This window comes from Protopterus annectens, chromosome 11.part0, assembly GCF_019279795.1.
Source record: "Protopterus annectens isolate FY-2018-M chromosome 11.part0, PAN1.0, whole genome shotgun sequence".
Classification (NCBI taxonomy): domain Eukaryota; kingdom Metazoa; phylum Chordata; order Ceratodontiformes; family Protopteridae; genus Protopterus; species Protopterus annectens.
In genome coordinates this window covers 318,471,328-318,493,130 of record NC_056745.1, presented here as the reverse complement: position 1 = coordinate 318,493,130, position 21,803 = coordinate 318,471,328, and the positions used below count along the sequence as shown (strand labels likewise).

Sequence of the window (21,803 nt, the reverse complement as noted above, 5' to 3'; positions counted from 1 at the left end):
AGGGCTATGGTGTCTTGGATGCCATAGCTCTGTATGAGAGGAAACATAAAAGGAAAAAAAAAATAACTAAAACCAAATTAATTGTTAACTCCACCCAAAATACCTATGAATACATCTGTCTATAATACACAAAAATACATCATATAGCACAGAATCGCCCCCTATAATTGCCAAATAAAGAAGGAAACTGATAAAAAAATGATAAAAGGGCAATCATGTTTGCAACTCTGTAGCAGATTGCAGAATTACAAATGATGCACTTCTATAAAGAAAAAATAGAAAATTGTGTGTGATATTCTTCTGTGGAGGGCAGCTAGATATGCATCACAGACACACTTTTCTGAGCTAATAATGCAAAAACATTGACCTTGCTGATAAGTAATATAACAGTATTTTGCACTAAGTGGTTAGCTTCCCAGATTCAGAATTAATTATAAGAATTTTTAAGGGAAATAAATAACTGATATATATGGCTATGCCAACAGCTACTGAGAATAATGCAGACAGTAAACCAATAGTTAAACTATTAAATGCAATCAATAAGTAAGGTTAAAATACATCAGTTTATAAGAAACAGCAACTTACCTTTGTAGAAAGTAAGTGGTTACTGTAGCAACACGTTTTCGAATCAAGTAACATTATAGAGCTCTCTGGATCCAAACAGTCTCCCCTACTATGATACAAGTTCCTTACCTACATGACTACCTTTATATAGTGCAGATTCATCCCTCTAAGCATTGTGAATTTTCAAATGAGGTGTGAACTCATTAGCTTTCATGAATTCTGCAATCTGCACTAAGTGCTGGGCAGGTAAACATGGTGTAGAGACCTACACAATTGCATGCACTTGCCCCAGCAGTGCAATCACAAGCATTGAGAAGTGCTGCCTAGAAGGGCTTGCATGTATGAATGATTAGTCTGACTGCCGTGACAGTCAGGGTTTCACAGTCAGTCCTCTTTGATGTACACTTACTGAGGATGTGTCAGGGAAAAAGGACTTACAAGAAAGTTTGTGGGTACATTGACTGATTTAGGACAGCAACATTTCTAATATTTATATGACTTGTTTATGACCACAGTTTGTGCCTCTGAGTACATTGTGCCTACAAGGCAAATCACATAGCAGTCTTGTAAGAGAAGCATAGCTAAGGGAATGATGTTCACACAATAAAGAGAAGACATGAACTGCAGTGTTGCAATTTTTTGTTTTATATTATGTGAGTAAAGATCAGCTTAACGTTTACCAATATTGCAGGCATCCAAATATCTAACTGCAAATTTCACTGGAGAAATTTCAGAACTTAGTTCTGTTGCACCTGTAATGCCAGTTGAGACTATGTCACATCTTGAGTATATGTAACCTCATTATTTTCTTCTCAGTATATGTGCCTGTGATAATAATCTCAAGTGTGTAATTGGAATGCCCTGTTGACCTGGTGTTCATACCCAGAAAGGATGCAGTTTGTGTGACCATAACAATGTTTAAGAAGCATGTGTTCATATTGCAAGACAAAACAAGTTGGGGAGAACATCAAAGATGCACATTGTAACTACTTGTTTCATAATATTTCCTCTATTTAAGTATTTTTCTTTCTCTTCATCATTTGCTTACTGTTTGGCATTGAGCACTCTTGACTGGCAATGGTCCATAGCAGTAAACTACAGTTCATTTCCTAAGAAAAAAGTGAAAATGTAATTTGGGCTGCCTTCTAAAGAGCAAACTAGCCTGGTGTTGGTGCGTGGCTGTCAGCATTCTGAATAATACTCAATTTAGAAAATGCACCTGTCAGGTAACTTTTTGGGACACAAGGTGTAAGTTAAATGAGTTTAAAGAAAGAAGACAGGTGATGCAGGGTTTGAATCCAGTTAACTAATAATTTCAAAGTGGGGTATGAATACATATTTGCACACATTCTGTTATATCATTGTGTTGCTGTTTGAAACTTAGCTAGTCTCAGCATTGCTAACATGTGGGCTCCTGTCTGTCCCCTTTCCCATTACCTGGCACTACCTAAAGTCCTGATAATGTGTGCAGAAATTAAAGTTTTGATGTGTCAAGGAGATGTAAGAAGGATGACTGCATCACTGTAATGCACTTCTTGCTCTGGTCATTGCTAGGTATACCATTTGACTGATGTAATTTTCTTTTAACGTTTTCTTACTTTTTAAGTGTATTTTGTAATTGCACTCCACTTAGCAGTGTGAAAACACATTTCACGTCCTAAGAAAAAAGCGAAAAAAATAATTCTGGGTGCTACCTGTATTGCAAACAAGCCCATTACAGATACATGGCTGTGAGCACTCTGGATAACAATTAGGGAATAAATTGCACCTGCAAAAGGTGTATGTGAAGCAAACTTAATGAAAGAGGCCAGCTGATGCAGGGTTTGAATCCAGTTGTTAAATACCTTTACAAAGGGGGTCAGAATTCCATTTGTCATAACATTTTGATCAAGAACATCACTGTAAATACACATGAACATCATATCTATGTTTATTGCAACAATTGTATCCTTACTGCTTGCTATAGAAACTCAATATAATGTGTGTAAATTAAGTTAAATGTGACAATGATGATATTTAATGTAAAATGCACATTCAAAGGTATAATGTGCAAAATATTTTTGTTAGAATTCTTATGAGTTATCACATATAAGTATGTGTTTATGACAGTATGTCTTGTGAAGTATGTATCTAACCTACCCATGTTTTACTCAGGTTATGCAACCACATGCAGCTGAAATGTATTTACAAACACAAATACAGCATTTTTCATAGAAATGCACTGTCATGACTAAGCAAAGTCATAGACATACATGCATCTCTGAAGTATATCTCCATTCATTCTTAAATTTGTACACATCTATTTACCATGGAAAAAGTAAGCTCTCCCATGGCAATGACAGTTAATAAGCGAAGTCTATCATATTTTTTCTCATGGGTTTAATTCCCAGATGGTATTACTTAAACTCACTAGTGTGCAAGTCACAGCAGCTTTCTATGTCACAGGTCATACCATTTTCCTTCCAACAACCATGATTATAACAAACACCAGAAAGCATTTCAGTGTTTAACACTGGAGCATGTTTCAATTGCTTCAGCATCACACATGGCCAAATCTCACTGCCAGTTTCACACATTTTGTGCTTTTTGATATACTCAGTACCAACATGTCTGCCAAACTATTGTTATGCTTTCGATTGTGCAAATACAGCTGGCAAGGCTGTGCATCTTTACACACAAGTTATTATTTGTGAAATCTGAATTGGGCACCAATTCAGAAGCATAATTCTAGCTTGGCTGCTGCAGACCTGGCTGTTGGTAGGGATGATGTTGCATTTAGAGCACAAACGTGGGGTGTTGAGGATTCAAGGATTTTTGTGTCAGTCCTCATGAAGCATTACAGTCAGAGGCTTTTGCAGGTGGATTATACTGGGTCTCAGTATAAAGCTGATGTTTGGAGTAGCTTGGCCAAGGCTGTCTCCAGTGCAAGTGGCATCCCATGCTTGAGGGAACAATGTCTTTACCACTACAGTGCCATGAAGAGGCACAAGCGGGATCTCCTCAGCTAATGATAGGATGCATTTAAGACTGCAAACACCCCTCAGGCATGTAAGTATACTGACCCATAACCTGTCTATGATATGGCATTAATTAGGCAGCCAATGCAGTTATTCATTATGCTTTCATATAACTATTTTTTCTTTTGACTACTGTACAGCTGCAGCATAGAAAGCAGAAAACCATGAGGCACACTGGGAGAGGCAAACTCCCTTCCAGAGGCACAGGGTAAGTATGCATCCAGTCTGAATGCAAAGCTGAAAAATATTTTCAGTCTATCATTGTATATCATCTTGATAATTCATTGCTGCTGAAACAAAAGGACCATCAGCAGGGAGGTAGACTGACTACTACAGTTTGTCCAGCCATACATCTACAGGTGACTGCAGCAGGCACCACCACAAGCAGCACAAACACCCAGCACATTTGGGTTGCAACCTGTCAGCTTTGCCTGCACAACTCATGCCCTACCTGCTTCACCTGCATCAGGTAGCTCTGTCCCTGGTGCTGAAGCAGTGGTACCTTCTAGGAGCAGTAGTAGTGGAGGTAGAAATTTTGTCCCCTGTCAGGAAATGGCAAGGCTGGTTGATGGCATTTTGGAGAGGGGCCTTGATGTCTGAATCATCAGGGTTGAAAAAGTCCTTTGTTGTATTGCTAAACAATGCCATGTCTGGTACTGACCCAGGCAAATGACAGAAGCATCAGTGATGGAAGTTCAGAGGGTGAGGACTGGATTGTCACTGTTCTCATACTAGATGTAGATGTGCCTGTGAGGTCAGCTACCTAACCCCTAGAGTGGTGTCTCCAACCATTTGTGTCCATCACCATCCCTGCCTGTCTTCTATGTCCTGTATGTCTGCACCTAGTACTTAACCTACCCTTTCTACCTGATCCTCTCTTTCTTAATCACCTTCCCCAACATTCCCCTCTTCCCCCAAATAGAAAAAAAAAATGGCCACCTGTCCGTCAAAAAAAATATGTCCCATACATAGCTCTCCACTTTGCCTATGTGTCATTGTGATACACATGATTTGGTCCAGTTGGTTTGCTTTACAATATTATTCCTTTGTTGTCACCCATCCCTGTTGTGGTGACTCTCCAAAGTCATTAAATTGTGTGTACAACACTACATTTATCTTCTGAAGAAATGGATAGCTGTGGTGCTCTCCCACCACCCTCCTGAAAATTCCTGTATTCTTTCCCTTGTGTTCTACCCTATGTTTGCCACTCCCATTTTCACCATTGACCCATCACACTCTTTTTCACATTTATTCTGACCAATAAGTAGTATTACATACATTAGTGTGGATGTTGGCTTCACACACCAATGCTGAGTGGTGATGAATAGAGTTTGATTTCAGCCACAGCAGTCTGGTTTCTTTCATATAAATGTGCTTAAATTTCCTGTTCTGTGTGAATACAGAGCAAAACAAATCAGGCATCTCTGCATCACACTGATGAGGTCATCCTGTCAAAAGTGCACTCCCTGCCCCTCAGAGTCAGACTTCTTCTGTGGGACTTTTGACTAATACTGTGTTCTCTATATGTTGTAACTAGACAGGTAAAAGTTTCAGCTTCCACTTGGGGGATATTTAGCATTGAAGAAGATGCTCCCATCCCCTTATCACACTTTACCACATACATTTTCTCTGTATCACACTGAAGAAGTCATCATTTCCAATGTGCACTGTTTATCCTTACAAGTCAGACTTTTGCTGTGGTGCCTGCTGCTAATTCTGTTCTATCAGATGTGTAGCTAGATATTTAGGTGCTTCAAATCCGACATTAGTTAACTATTGTGATTTTGTGTACTGTCATGTACAATTGTGTTTGTGACACATCAGTTGTGTAAATTTCATATTAAGAGATGCATTTTCATTGGTAGAGGGCTACCCGATAAATTTATTTTACTCCCAGGCAATACCTCCTTTTGGAAACACAATGGTTACATCATGCTATCAAAAATGAACAACATCACAGTTGTAGTATGAGTTATCCTGTGGTGCAGGTTTTTGTACTGTGCTCTCTAGACTGAATAAGTAAAGAGGGAGAAGGTTTGAATCTAGCAGTGATTGCAAAGATTGTGTGCTTGTTTGTCATATTGTGTAGAGAAGGCTTCTAATGCATGTATTATGTCAAGCTGTGTATTGTTACTGAGCACTTCAACCACCTTCACACATTTTTAGGAGAACATCAACATATTAAAGAATGGTGATGTCATCCATTCAAATGTGCACTATCACAACCATAAACTAACATCTTGTGTGGTGTGTGCAATTCAGGCAGTGTTCTGTATATTGTGATTTTAGGTAGTCTGTTCAATTCCAGCCATTACTTGTCAGACACACTTATGTCAGTATGACTGTGAATGTATATGTAGGGAACAATGTTAGCATCCAGCTATCTGCTCTGTATGTGTATTCCTGTTACAAGAAGTTATACTCATTTTTCACATAGAAATTTTTTATTGGATAAGGTTGATGCCTTGGGATGGCATTTGGCCTTCCCATGAGAACTATTAATCTGTGGCATGAGGACATAAGACAGTATTCTGTATGCTGTTGCCTTTGTAAGGCATGTGTTCAACTCCACAATTATCCACACATTGTGCATGATTGCCATTCTCCCATCAGAGTGACAACTGCATTACGCATCATGTGTGTTTGGGTGCAGCAGGTAATCTTTGTGTAAGGAAACAGATATATAGCAACAGTCTTTTAAAGAAATTACAGGTACACATATCCCTTGCAGCAATAACATGATGTCACAGCTTCAAAGACTTCAAAGACCCAAATATCTTTAGCAACACTTGCACTGTGCCATATTCATTCTTTTAAATATAATGTAGTATCTGTTGTCACCATAGTTAGGTGTTCAAAACCTGCACCGATTAATTGTAAGCAGTGTCTGTCCTAATGCTGTTATGCATGCATGACATCCATAGTTGTTATAATGTGTACAATTATAGCGGGAGAAAACTCCCCCATCCCTTTTATCTCATGGTAATTGTTTGTAACACAGTCATATGATATAATGACTTCTCATAGTTAGAGTCTCACAGCTTTGTTATGACTTCCACTGTGGTGCATGTGTTTCATACGCATGTTAGTTTGTGGACTTACATAGTGTGATGTTCAATTCCAATAAAGAGCAGCACTATATGAATGTACTGACATTACACAAACAACACTGCATGAAGTCATTATTCTCAGTTTTTACTTAAGAGGAAGACGTATAAAGTAATGATTTCTTACCAATAAAACAGTTATTCTGCAAATAATGTTGTGTGATTGGTCCTGTGGCACATGCACTGAGTAATGACATTTATAGCATATCTGCACATATAGACTGTGGTTCAATTCTGGGGTAATGTTGTTATACAAACCACCATGAACAGCTTCCTTGGCTGAGAACCATTAATATTACACTGCTTACAGTTGTGGGAACATTAACATAGTTACCTCTTTGTCATCATTCTACATAATCATACTGTACAAATTATCATCAGTGTCTTATATCACTTCACACATTAATTTCATTTATTTGTGACAAGATCCATTGCTGTCATGTGATAGATGCAGTGTAGTATGACAGACAGAGGTTTGATTCAGGTAACATCTGTCTGTCAGAGAGAGGATTATTTAAAGAAAGAATTTATTATGCAGCCTGTGGGCAACAGTTTTAAGGATCAACCTCCAAGGTAGGGGATCCATACTCATTACAACAGAGAAGTAAGCCCATTAAGTGTGTTCACCATGATAAACACGTAAGCCTATTTATGTGCTGTCACAGGATAATACACGTCTTTCCGATATCTGTTCTGGCATGTGTTCAAGTCAGGCAAGATGCAAATGTTGTGTATGTCATTGATTAGTTATAGGCATTACTTAATTTCCAAATAAGAATGCACTGTATTGCATGTCTTCCTTCAAACATTTATGTATTACTGTAATTCATTTCTACTCACTATAGAGCTTTGTAGGACATGATGACTTACATAACATTTCTTACTGTGTGGCATTATACAAGATCACCATAAAGTGTGACTGGGCCTGTGTTTAGACACTTTCTTGTGTGTATATGTTGTTTACATACTATTATGGCAGTGTTTGCTGTCATTTCATGTGAGTATGTCCAGTATAATCCTGTATTAGATGTGCTCCATTTTGAAATGGAAACCTTGAGCTTCTGCATTGCCATCACGGCTATGTTGTCATTTGTCACGTGTATATTTTGAGTGTTATTATATTATTTAGGCTTGTACATGAATATAAAGCAACTACTTGTCTAATACATGTGTCAAGGTAATATACCCCCTGCCTACAGTTATCAAATGACAACAAATGACAAAACATGTCCCTTTCTGATGTGCATGACACAACAGCTATATGGCTAATTTCTTCTTGTTCATACATGATGAAGTGGAGAATGCAGCACTACTGTCAGTTATCATATATACATTCCCAGTGTGTACATGTCATACTCAATAACTGCAGTCGATATGAATATCCCCTAATGCATTAACTGTCCTTGATAAATGTTCTCTGAACTAGGCATGTTGTCAATATTCATATCACAATTACTACCCTTTCTTACAATGTTGCATTGTGTGTCCCTCTCACATCTGTTGTTTTGTAGCATGTTTGTTTTGTAGTTATTTACATGGGTAAACAATTGGGAACAGGATTAGTTGTTATTACATTAGTATAGATGTCTTTCTGTTTAAAATGTTTCTTTGTGACATAATCACATTTGACTACATTAACTGAGTACATTTTCTCCATTTACCCTCCCCTCATAGTTATGTCTGTACTATTAACATTGTATTCTATGTACATTTGCCCCATTAACATCCCCTTTATCATAATTCTTATAAACAACTTGCCCTTCCTTCATGTAAGCGTTCCACACATGTTTGCATAATAGGTTTGCCTACAGGAAGCAGTTTTGCTTATATTATGTGCTGCTGCTTCCCTCCGCTGTCTTATGACCACCAACACTGCTACTGGTCCCAAAATGATGCTTGTAAATGTGTAAGTGGGATAAACAACATGCATACTTAATGGGTGCTGCTGCTCATCGTGTGAACATGCTGTAATTATGTAGACTTCACATAAAGCCTACAGAATTGTTAATGAGTTCCAGAATATATTCTACAACAAGTTTGAAACATTAGAAAAAAAAAAGAAAACAAATACATGACAATTTACTAGACAGTCCATTCTCTAAGTGCAATAATGCCCTCCAGGGTGGGCGTTATCAGGAAATTGACTCCTTTCCAGGAACGGTAATGCTTGATGCCACTTCAGGGCATATGTAAATTCCCTGATAACACACACCCTGTTGGGCATTATTGCTTGATTATTTTTTTATAGTCAGTTATAATGCCCCTTCAGAGCCTGCAGAGCATCTTAACCATTTACAATACTAACCAATGAACCAAATATTTTTCTTTTGGTTGACTTCAGCTATCTACCCATAAACTGGCAAACATGCAACTGACAGCAGTTATACTTGCCCTAAGATTTCTGGATACTGTAAATGTCAATAAACTTAACCAAATCATCCCCCTGCCCACCAGAGGAGTTAATCTTGTAAATCTTGCTTTCAAAAATGTTTCTAATTGCCTTGGCAAAATAGTGATTGCAGTTATTACCTTTTCCAGCAGATGATCATTAGCTGCCCCTTTTCTCATGCAAAACATTGCTGTTCATTGCCATTAAACTGATAATTTTTTACACATGTGAAAACTGCTTCACACTGTCCTATTTTAAATGACATTTTCATTTGAAGTACATTAAACTGCTGCATGAATATGAAATGCAGTTGCCAGAGCCTAACCCTATAAATTGTTTTGTTGTATAAACTACCTTTGAATCCCCCTTTTTATACATATGCACTTTTATGTCCTTATTTTTCACAGGTATTTTATCATAGTACCATAAATGTGAGTACAGGAGTATGAACGCCATGCTAATGAAGCAAACAATGCAAAACAATGTTTGTACAATCCTGTATGACATTTTTTTCTGTGGGCTGAAAGACACCAATAAATCATATGCACTCTTATTTATTATAATCAACTTTGAGGTTGCTCCACCTTGAAGAAAAGCAGAATTTCTGCAATGCAATGTGAAACTTGAAATTTCACTCTACTGTGATTTTTCTCAATGTTCTCCTTTGGACAGCAGGCCTCACAAAGCTCTGCTTCACACTAGTGCCTTATCCCTACAAACTCTCTTTGTTTTTCTCTTTATCTGATGTGATTATTCTCATTGTCTACTGGGATAGTATATTCACACATGGGCCAACATATTCCACTCAACCCTGTTTTATTTTCTTCTATTTCAGCTGAATTTCAGAGATGATCACTTACACATAGGCTGATCATGGGAGTTTGTTGGGTATTTTTCTATCATGTAGCAGTAGTACTGCACTAAATTTATTTATTTATTTTGCATTTGTTTGCCAGGAAAGCACAGCTGGGATAATATCTAATTTTCAGTGGAGACCCAGAGAGAAAAACTTCACATTGACATGATATGGTTCAAGTTAAGTAAAGTTACTGGAGAGACAAACTTCACATTAACATGATATGGTTAAAGTTAAATAAAGTTACTGGAGAGACAAACTTCACATTAACATGATATGGTTAAAGTTAAATAAAGCTATTACAAAGCCTAATACAGAAGAATGACATACTAAGTAAAAATTCAGCTTCAGTTCATACAGTGTGAACCTATACGTGCATAATGCAAATATATGGACAGCTGTAACAAGCTGAAAAAGAACATTTTCAATAGATAAAGTATTTATAAGTTGTAGTACATAAAAATGTTACTAAACAATGAAGTACATCAAATGAGAGCTGCTGGAAAATGCATATTGTGCTTTCAAAGTGAACATTAAATTGTGTTCCAAAGTGGTGCGATTTCCACGTGTACATTTGTAGGGTTCATATGCTGCAACTGTTCTATTCATATTTTGCCACTGTATGCTATTTCTCACAGATGAGTGCATGATTTTAATTACAACTGAAGTACTGATACAAATTTGAATATCCTTTTTATTAAAGTTGTAATACTGATTTTTACCGAAAGCTGTTTTAGGAATTACCTTATCAGGTCGCAAGCAGCGAACAACAAGTAATTTTTGAAAATTGTTTAGGATGTCTTCCCAGGGGTCAGGTAGCTCTTGTTCATATGGTTGGGATGAATCATATATCTTTTTCCATTCAGGAGACTAAGTATATAGACAAAAAAAAAGTGATCATTAGTTTTGTATCACTTTACATGTTTACTAAAAGGAATACATTATGGCTGTGTAGCACATGGCTTATTTTATTTTGTGTTTTTTAAGTCATAAAGTTAAAATTTTCATAACTCTCACCAACAAGCAATACTTTATTACATGAAAAATTAGTACCTTTAGAAGACAACAGAATAACATGGCAGAGCTGAAAAGTGTAGCAAAAGTATCTCTGTTTAAGTAACACAGGTAGGGCATGGTGAGAAAATTGAGTTGCCTGAATTAGAAGTGTTACACTCAGCTGAACAGATTGTTCTAAGACAAAAATTCAGCAATGATTTTTGTTCTGCTCAGATTGCACACCAGTCCCATTAATGTGCCCAGAAGAAACAGTGTCTCCTGAGAACCTCCATGCCTGCCCTCATTGTAAAACAACCTCCTCTAAAGTTGTAGCACCTCTGGGCAGGTTATACAACCTTAGAATAGGTTATAGTCCAATAGGAGAGTCCTTCTTCTTTTGGCACATTTTGGAAAATCTCTTATAGTAAAAAAATGATTTTAATAGGTATCACACCAGTACTGAAAGCTCCCACCTAAATGTATCTTGGCACTCCATTTTTCTGCTTAATAATGAATAATGTTTGTGCAGAGTTAAACATTTTGCAGTCACTCCTCTTTATCATTCTTATGTACTTCAAGCAGTTTGAGTAGATATTAGCTAATTCTAAATTCTAAATTTCAGAGGAACAAAATATTGCACACATCCAGAAAAGAAATTTAGGCCACCAGATTACTGTCAGAATACTCTAATCATCTAAACTATGGGTTCATACTTTTTATCAATTCTCCAGAAAGACTGTGTTCTTTCTCATATTCAGCATGTCTTCAAACTAAGACCAATTAGACATACAAACCATACAAAGCAGATATAGGTTGGTATGACTGTTCTGGAATTTGTCTGAAAGGGACCTCATATGATGAAGCTTGAAAGGCTTACACTGTTGATGACATGATTGACCATCTTTTGAGCCTAGAATCGAGTTTGTCAAGGGAGTCAAATATGAATCAAAGCTGGTAATATCATCAATGGCTCTAGTCAGAGGTACTAGAGATGATGTATAAAACTCAGTAAAGCAATCACTGTTTATATACCTTCACAAAAAGTATAGCACTAAACATCACTCAACATCTTTGTGGCTGCTAGTCCTATTAAAGTAAAAACATTGTTCACTGACCATAGCCTATCCTTGAAAAAATTGACAACATACACAGCTAGCAATTTTCCTGCACCCACAGTATGGAAAGTGCTATATCAGCTGTTAGGGAAGAGGTGGCCTAGAATTGTTTAGTTTACCTTTTTTCCTCATAATATTTTTGATGAAATCCTTTGGAGCTCTGGTGTTACAAAAGACTGTAGCTATACAGCTCACAGTCAGCGTATATAATCTTGTTGTTCTAGTACTCATCTGTTGTTTACATATGAGATTTTCATGTTGCCACTCAGCCTTCCTTGCACATAGGGAGAGCAGCAAAAAAGGGCACCATATATTTTTAATGACTGCATTAAGCCATGCAGCAAACTGACATTAATCCTTACAGTATGTGTTTCAAGTGCCCTGTTAGCCTTTTTTTATTAAGGTAAGTGAAGTAGCTTGTTTCAGCCATGACAAATGCCAGTAGAAAACTTAAGAGAAAAATCCACACAGACACAGAGAATATAGTGTCACACAAACAGTGACTGGAGGTTAGGACTAAACATTGATCGTAGACCTATTGTACAGAAACATTTACTACAAAAGCCCCTATACTGTTTTATAGTACCCTTCACCAGGTAATGAGGAATTTATTGTGCTTGTGGTCTAAGGAATAGTGACACAGATGGTGAGATACAGGCTTTCAAATGAAGTATGGTTTACTGCAAGACAATTAACAATGCAGTTGGTCTGAGGTTCCAAACTTTACTTGATTATTACACGTGCCATACCTTTTGTTCATATTGCAAAACAGTTTAGTCATTGTTATACACAGTTATTCTGTATCACATAAGTGTTGACAAATCTGTTTGTTATTCATTTTTGTTATGTGTTTGTTTAATATACACAATGAAAAGTTTAGCAAAATATTATTAAAAAATACTTATAGTCTCATATCTTAGATGTCTGTAATGCTAGGATCATGCTTTGGAAAACCATGTTTAGTTCTTGTTGTCCCAAAATCACATAAATATCTGATTCTTCACTATTCATAATAAGTGTTGTTTTTGGTTTTCACACAAGTATTTTTCTTGCTATAAGTTGAGACCTCATTGAGAGGTCACGAATCCCATATTTCACATGGAAACCTTATAAATGAGTCTATGATCAAAGCTACAGTGATTTGTACCAAACAAAACATTCTAGGTGGAACCCCCATTCCTCATTTAGGAAAAGACCCTTGTATCTAAACTAAATATAACCTTTTTAATTTCTCAAAGTCTTTTGGGTTTCTAATACTATGACTGAAATGGACCACATTCTTAAGTCAAAGTACGATAAAGTTCATGAAATTAGTATTGTTTCAATTTTTGATGTTAGCCAAAAGTGCTCCTTGCAGCACCTGCAATGTGCCCAGTAATGACCTCTTCTGCAATTTGTACGGGGTTACATTGACTGCTAACATATCTAAATATGACTGTAGATTCTTTTTTATAAGACCCATTGTTCCTACTATTATTGGAACTGTCTGGGTATCTTTCTTCCACATTCCTCTCATTTCTGCCTGCAGATCTTGATATTTTATGACTTTGTGTCTCTCTGTATGCAAGACACTGTAGTCACTGGGTGTGGTGATTTCAATTATCAATGCTACTGTTGTCTTCTTTTCAGGGACCACTATATCTGGTTTTCTTGCATCTATCTTTTGAACTGTTAGTAATGGGTGATCCCATATGTTATAAACTTCATTTTCAATGATAATTTGTGGGTCATGTTTCTAGTGTTTTTCAGCCTCTTTAATACCATAATGTTTGCACAATTGCCAATAAAACAGTCTTGCCACATTATCATTCCTTTCAGTATACAGTCCTTCTGACATTTGTATATCACTACCAGCAACAAGGTGTGTGACTGTTTCCAAATCGGTTTTACAAAATCTACATTTGTCTGTTTCTCTTACATGTTCACTGGACATTTTAAATCAGTGTGTACGCAGCCCACTATTTTGGACCACCAATATTAACCATTCATCTCTTGGTTTGAATTTACCTCTCCTTAACCATTCCTGTGTTCATTCCTGATCAACATGAGGTTCTTTCAGAAGTTTCCTATACTTGCAACTATATTTATGCATTTTCCACATTTCTTGCCTTCTCATCTGGTCCTTCACTTTATATTCTTTCTTTTTTTTTTTTTTGCACATTCAGTTTCTGCCTGATTTTTATCTGCTTCTGGTTTGATTTCCATTTCTGCTTGATGACAATTTGCTAGATTAAGCAAATAAGTCATCTTAGATTTATTCTCCTCATGTTTCAAAACTTTCACTACATTTGGGTCTTGTGAGGTCAGCAGATATGTGTAGAGTCCCACGATTGCAGATCTATACATGTAATCAATTTAAAAGAGGCCCATCCCTCCTTCAGAATGGGGAATATATAATCTTGGTATGCACTGATTTTTATAAATCATTTGGTGAGCATGAAGCATCCTTCTTGTTTTCCTATCTAATCTATCCAACACATTTTGGGGCCATTCAATCACTCCACACTGCAGTTGTGCTTTCAGTTCCTCATCTGAAGATACAATTTTAAATCATCAACATAGAGAAGGTGAAACGTCTTTACACTTTGTTGTTTTCTAGGAGCCAAATTATAGCCATGACCTAAGCTGTTAAGTAAACAGCTTAATGGGTTAAGGGCAAGCCAGAATAGCAACAGTGACAGGGAGTCACCCTGGAATATTTCCCTTTGAATTTTTATCCCTTGGATAAAAATTTGTCCTTTATCATGGCTTAATTGCAAAGTGGTCTGCCACTGTTTCATTGTCACTGTAATGCAGTCGATCAGTTTAGGGTGTATCTGATACATTTTTAAGCACTCTTTTATCCATGAATGTGGGATACCATCAAATGCTTTTTTGTAGTCAATCCATGCCATACTTAGATTCTTCCCCTTTTTACAGTTCTCCATTATGACTTTATTTAACAACAGATGATGCTTTGTTCCATATGATTTTCTTTTATTGCCCTTTTGTTCTACTCCCATAATTGAGTTTTCTTCTAACAATGTCTGTGTGTAGTTTATATGCCGTCGGAAGGCAGGTTATTGGTCTATAAATTTTAGGTAGCTTACATGTTCTTTGAGAGAGGTTCTCAGTGATTGGATAATTGTGTGAATCAGATTTCATCAGTTGTGTTTAGCCAAATTACCTGTAGATCATCTATGTTCCATTTCAAGCACCATCCGATTTTAGTGCATGATGAGAGCTACTAAACATCAGTAATTTTAATTAATGTGTTTCACTGTCAGAGGATCTGATCACTTCAGCTAGGTGACTTAGTTTCTGCAGAGGCAGATAATTAGCAGTGTGGGGAGGAATGACAGAATTACTTAAGATAATTAATAACAGAAAAAATAACAGAAAAAACTGAACAGCTTGTCTTTTTATTAAGTCTTCTTTCTTGTGAGTTTACATTTTATGTTGCATATGCTTTGAAACAGGATTCGTGCTGGTGACCATTAGCCCCCATAAAAGTGGATATGACACTCTGACTTGGCAATTAATCAATTCATTCTTGATACAGGGTTTATCAAGGTTTTAGATTTGAACATGACTTTTTTTAGTTAACCAGTTTTCTAACAAAGCTTTGGGTCCCAGGGTGAAAGCATTTTTACTATATTTCTTCTGTGAAGTGTAATTTTCTATGTCATGATTCATTGTGATCAGCAGAACTCTGCATGGAACACTGAGCCCCACATCATAAGCAAAAGCACAATGTATGAGAAAAAACACATCAATTAAGCTCTGTGTCCTGGAAAAGCATATATACCCAAAGGTTCCCATATTCTGATGCTATTTAACCTTGTTTAGTGGTAGTTGTTATCTACTGATTTCTCGTGTCACTTCTGACTTTTTTGAAAAACATGAAAAAACAAAAATAAGAATTAGATTAAGAATATAATCATGATACAGGCTCCAATGTTAATGAGGTTTCTGGAGAATAACATATGGTCTAATCAGGTGACTTATGCAAATTGAGAAATAGCCCTTCCTTCCAATCAGGCTGAGAGCTAGTCTGGATCAATTAGACCACTTAGGCAAATTAGGACTAGCTCCTTCCCAGTATTCTGACTGAGAGCTAGTCTTGACCAATCATTTTACAGAGTAAAATAAACTGCCAATGGCAACAGCTGTTCTCAACCACACACCCTTTTCAAAAGCATTTAAGCATACCAAGTAAATATAATCTGATGAAGTTTACTGAATAAAAGGACTCATAAGAAACCTCATAAAACTGGACACCATTAAGCAGTAATCAGATTGTTCTGCAGATTTATTTTAACCCTTTAGATAGAATCTTTTGGGAAAATGTCGGTTTACATGAATTCCACTGCATACTGATCAAGAATTTCAAGGCTCTATTGACATTATTGGCTTTTCCTTCCTTAATTTCACAAAAAAGAAAATGTCATATTCACCATTTGTTCTTCTCAAAGGCATAGGATCTGACTAAGTCAATTGATGATTATGTTCCCGAGTTAAAAAAAAAAAGCCAAAGACTAGGAGTTTGGTGAGCTACATGATTTTGTTTTTAGTCTAACACAAAATTGTGTGTGGAATTAGAAATAATCAGATAAATGTCAGATTGCTATGAATATCAAGTTTAACATTAAATAAAGTGATGTATGCAGAGTTAGTAAAATTGCTTCATCACAATGACAACAGCTCACCCAAGTAAATAAGTAAGTAAGTATGTAGAATGGTTTCTGAAATGGAACTGATGAAAATTATCAAGAATAGAATAAAAAAAAATAAAAAGAAGTCTAGCAAATCTGCAAAGCATGGGAAACGCAGTACAATTAAGCCATGATAAAAATAAATGGCTTTTATCTAACCAAGTTTGAAGAAGCCATGGATGAAGAAATCAGGTTGTTAGTATATTTAAAATGAATGATGTTTTCCATTAAAAAAAGACAGGTACTAGAACATAGTCACAAACACGAGTTATTGGTGGTCACAGACTGTATTGAGGGTATGAATGGAGAGTGCACAATAAAAACTCAGAAAAGTCACAGCCAGAAAATGAATTGGAAAGCTGGGAATAAAAGTATAAAATATGCAAAATGTAGTGTTAAGACAACATCCTGACACATATATATTTTAATATATATGAAATACTGTGATTCACAAAATATACTGTAGGTTTTGGGGAATGCATTTTGTGATAAGTAGCAAACCTATGAGTTTCCTAATCATATAGTACATAATGTTTGAACCATCACACAAACTGGATCACTATGTATTCAATTTATTTGTTCAGTTTTATGTTTTATTTGTGTTAGAGATGTGCTTCCCATTGCCTTCAGTGGGCTGTCTGAATTGCATAAGCTTCCACTAAACTGGACTTTTAAGAATGGAATGTCTTGTGGGTGGCTTCCTTCTCTAATTATGAGGTCCCTGGAATTTTTGTAGTATCATGTTATTTTTGTATATGTTAGTAGAGTAGGATGAGTTACATTAGAATTGTCAGACTTATAGATTGTTATGTTTTTAGTTGACTTACTTTTAGTTAATCTAGAACTGGGCCCATTTTTACTGGTAATACCATTTTCAAATTTGTTGTGGTCAGTGTTTTATTTTACATTTTATCCTTCTACTTTTAAAAACTTTCATTCTAGTATGAATTAACTTTTTTTCCAGTTGTTGATATAGGTGGACAGTGTGACTTTTGCATTTGCAGTGTGTAAATTTAAATTTTGTTTACATCAAAGTGAATGTGAGCTACAGTCCATGTTTTACTTTATTATTGTTTTTTTTTCCCTTAAATATAGACGTGGTGCATTAATGGGTTATGTGTGTATCTGTATTGGGAGATCAATGTATTAACTTTTTATTAGGGTTTTAGTGAGTAGCATAAACATTGATTGAGCTTATTGGAATTTTAGTTGCATTGAAGATAGACCAAGGATGTGGATAAAAAAGAAAGCTCTATGCAATGTGCCTGGTACATGCTTTTATCACACCTTTAATCTGTGGTCTGCCATTAGGACATCTATAGAATATGCAGGCATCATGTCATAAATAAATTAAATATTTTGTATCGTGGAATAAGGACCAGGTTCTGTCATGAGTGTCAAAATAAATATCAAGGACATGTTTTCCCTACATTTATATGACAATATATATCATTTATCTAATATTATCTAACAGTAAACACTGTATGCACATATTCCATTTTGTCCATTTTTTATTTTTTAGGCAGCTTTAAGTTTTACCATTTATTTCAATGGGTTCTTGTTTTGTGCGGTTTCTTTTATGGATCAGTACTAACTGTAATAGTAAATAGATTTTGTTTATAGGTTTAGTGTAGATATTTAAGTTTACTCTAAATTATTTGAGGTCATTTTGGTGGTAATTTTATGATACTTTTTACTGCAAAACTTGCCCAGCTACATGCAAATAGTAGATGCAGCAGTCAGAAAACCTGAAAGAATTACAAACTCAAAACAGAAAAATGGACCATCTCATTTAAAAAACTATAAAAAGATAACTTTTCATCTTAATATAAATGAAACACAAAACTGAACATATAAATTGAATACATATTCGTCCAATTTATGTGACAAGTGAAACATGGTTGGGTTTGACTTTGAAGAAGGAGGGCGTATTTCTTTTTTTTTTTTTGGGAGGGGTTAACTTTATTCTGGGTTAAGGAGTCATTAGGAAAGGGTGGGATAGTTACAGGTAGTTTTTATACTATAGTACATACATATTTGTTTAATTGTAGAAAGAAGCAATAAGCCTAGGTTGTCTACGGTTTTAAAAACATATAACATTCTAACATGTATTTGTTAAGATTCAAAGGTTCTAATTTTCTGGGGGGGTGCTTATTTTTGTATGTGTTTTTTTAATGGGATTTGGTGGATTTAGAAATTAGGTTTAGTGGGGATTTCCTGGGTCTACTTCAGAAACCCGAACACTTACCCGACTTCCAAAACACAGAGATGAAAAGACTGACAACCGTACAACACCGATGTCCCAAAACACCAACTCTCCACCCCAGGTAAGTAACTGCTTGGCCAGCCTGACAAAAAAGTAAAACTGAAGGAAAGCAAACTAACCCATGTGGGGGGCTGTAACCCCCACCCCCCCTAACTAAATATTCCAACTCCGAGATTGATCGCACTACTGCAAGGGTAAGGGGCAAAGTTCAACAAGATGGTCAAGAGGTTACTTACCTGGAGTGTAAAGTCGGTGTTCTGGGACAACAGTGTTGTGCTGTCGTCGGCCTTTTCATCTCAGTGTTTTGGAAGTCGGGTAAGTGAGTGTTCGGGTTTTGAAGGGGACTCAATTTCCTTTATGGGTGAGTTATCTGTTCAAGTCTGTGTGGAGTTTGGCTGGCCTCCTTGTGTTCGTGTGGGATTCGTCCATGTCCTCCGGTTTTCTCCCACATTCAAAAAACATGCAGTAGGTGGATCGGACACTCTAAATTGACCATAGGTGGGAGTGTGCATGTGAGTGTGTGGTGTGAAAGCAGTACCTCAGCAGGGCTAGCCACCTACTGATGTAAACCTTGGCTCTAGATGATTGTCACTTTTGAAGTGACACCCCGACCCCATATGCAAAAATGGGAAAGAGGGGTTGTGGATTGAAGAATGATCTGTTCAAGTCTTGGAGGGGCATGTGCTTGAGTTCTTGGTCATTTTGCATAGTTTAGAGACCGGATAGATTTTTACAGTGGGATCAACTGTAAGTTTTCATTGAAGATCATGGTTGATGGAATTCTTTTAGATAGACATGGTCCTGAGTTGCAGAGTCTTCATTTCACAGCTATATATAACTTTTCTTTGTGGAGATTTTTTTAAAGTTTTTTTTTTCTTTCAGGTTATTGTAATGCTTGGCTTAGGCACATAGGTTCATAGGTTCATAGGTTGGTACTAGGCTATCGTCCCTAGGGCATATACAAGCCTAGCCATAACAATTCCCTGGCTATTTCTTCCCACACTATTTACTTCCTTGGACTCCTGTCTAGCAGGGTGACTGACGTATTCTATTTATCATATGTAAGAGATACAATAAATTTGTATTGTAATGCATTTTAATGGTATAAATGAGAAATAGGTTTTGCTTTTTTCTATGTTTTGTGCATTGAATTTTTGTGTTCATACAATGACCATAATACCATTCAGTAAATGCATATTTGAGTTCTGTTTTGTTGTAGTATTTGCCTGAAACTGAAAAATATTTTGCAAATATTTTTATCTGTGGGGAGTCTGTGCCACCAAATACACAGTTTCCATGCATGATTTGAACCCCTGGGTGCACAGTTCTTATATTATGAGGGTGGACTTTTATTGTAGGTATTTGTTTATTATCTTCAGTGCTTTCTGATTTTTTTATTACAATTTTCAACTGAGGGGGGACTCTTTTTCAGTTTTGAAGATGGAATTCTTTTAGGTTTTATGATTGTACATCTGCCATCTGTAGGAATGAATGAACAGATTTTGTTCATTTTTTTCTGATGGGGTTATAGAAATTGCATGTGATTTAACTATTATGCATGTTACTGTTTTAAAACTTTGAGTGTACTTTTTATTTGCAGTGCTGCATTTCTGGCTCTCATATTTAGTCTGAATTATCTCTGCTTATTGATGATGTATGTAGTATGGAGATAAACAGCTGAATAGACTGCTGCTAAGTGTTTAATGGCACATATGGAGTGGTGATAACATTTCTTTTACTCTAGGCCAAGGAAATGTTTTGTTTCACTCTTTATCAGTGTCCATTATGAGTAAAAAAATAAATACATATACTGTACAAATATGCATTTACATTTGTGCAGCCTGTATATATATATATATATATATATATATATATATATATATATATATATATATATATGTGTGTGTGTGTGTGTTTGGATCTAGGACTGTTGAACGAAAATTCAACAGTTCGAATCCACTATCACCGAACACACTTTAATGAAAGCGCTTTCACCAAAAAAGCGCTTTCGCTAAAGTGTATTAAAAAAAAACATTAAATGTACTTTTACGCACAGGGGCAAGCCCCCCCACTATAATATTCTAACTCTGAGATCGCACTACAGTAGGGAAAAGGGAATTCCCCCTTATCCGCACCGTAGTACGACTGGCACAACAGGCATACTTATGCGAAAATACTGCTTTGATGAAAAGCATTTTCACGTAAGTATGCCAGCCCATTCGTAATTAGGTGAAAAGTGCATCTGTGCAAGAGTCCTAGACCCATATATCTATATATGTATATATATATATATATATATATATATATATATATATATATATATATATATATATATGGGTCTACTTTCATAGACCGAACGTATTTAATCACCGACACATTTTCCCCACCCCAAACAACCGACAACACACCACACCGACAACTCAACATACCGAACACCAAAACACCGACACAAAAAACGCCAAATACACATTGCACACAACAACATATCCACTAACCTTAACCTAAACCCTAACCCTAACGTCCGACACTACCGCACACTTACCCAACCCGCACTAACCCTAACTCACTTAACACACCCTAAACCCCAACACCGTCACTATCGCACACTCACCCTACCTGCACCCTAACCCTAACTCACTTAACACACCCTAAAACATTCAGCCCATCACTATCGCACACACTCCACCCGCATTCTAACCCTAACACACTTAACACTACCCTACACAGCTCTACGTCACTTCCACACACTTACCTCACCGGAACCCTTAGTCCGACACCACCGCACACTCACATTTTCCA

General features: G+C 36.4%; 1 protein-coding gene across 1 annotated transcript in view; it reads right to left on the bottom strand.

The window, feature by feature from the left end:
• The window catches only part of LOC122815364 (dynein axonemal heavy chain 3-like), a 4,921,723-nt gene that overhangs the window by 961,128 nt on the left and 3,938,792 nt on the right, over window positions 1-21,803 (bottom strand). The window contains exon 63 of the mRNA XM_044087818.1: window positions 10,678-10,803. Within this exon, the coding sequence (XP_043943753.1) occupies window positions 10,678-10,803 (126 nt within the window). The remainder of the gene's footprint in view (window positions 1-10,677; window positions 10,804-21,803) is intronic.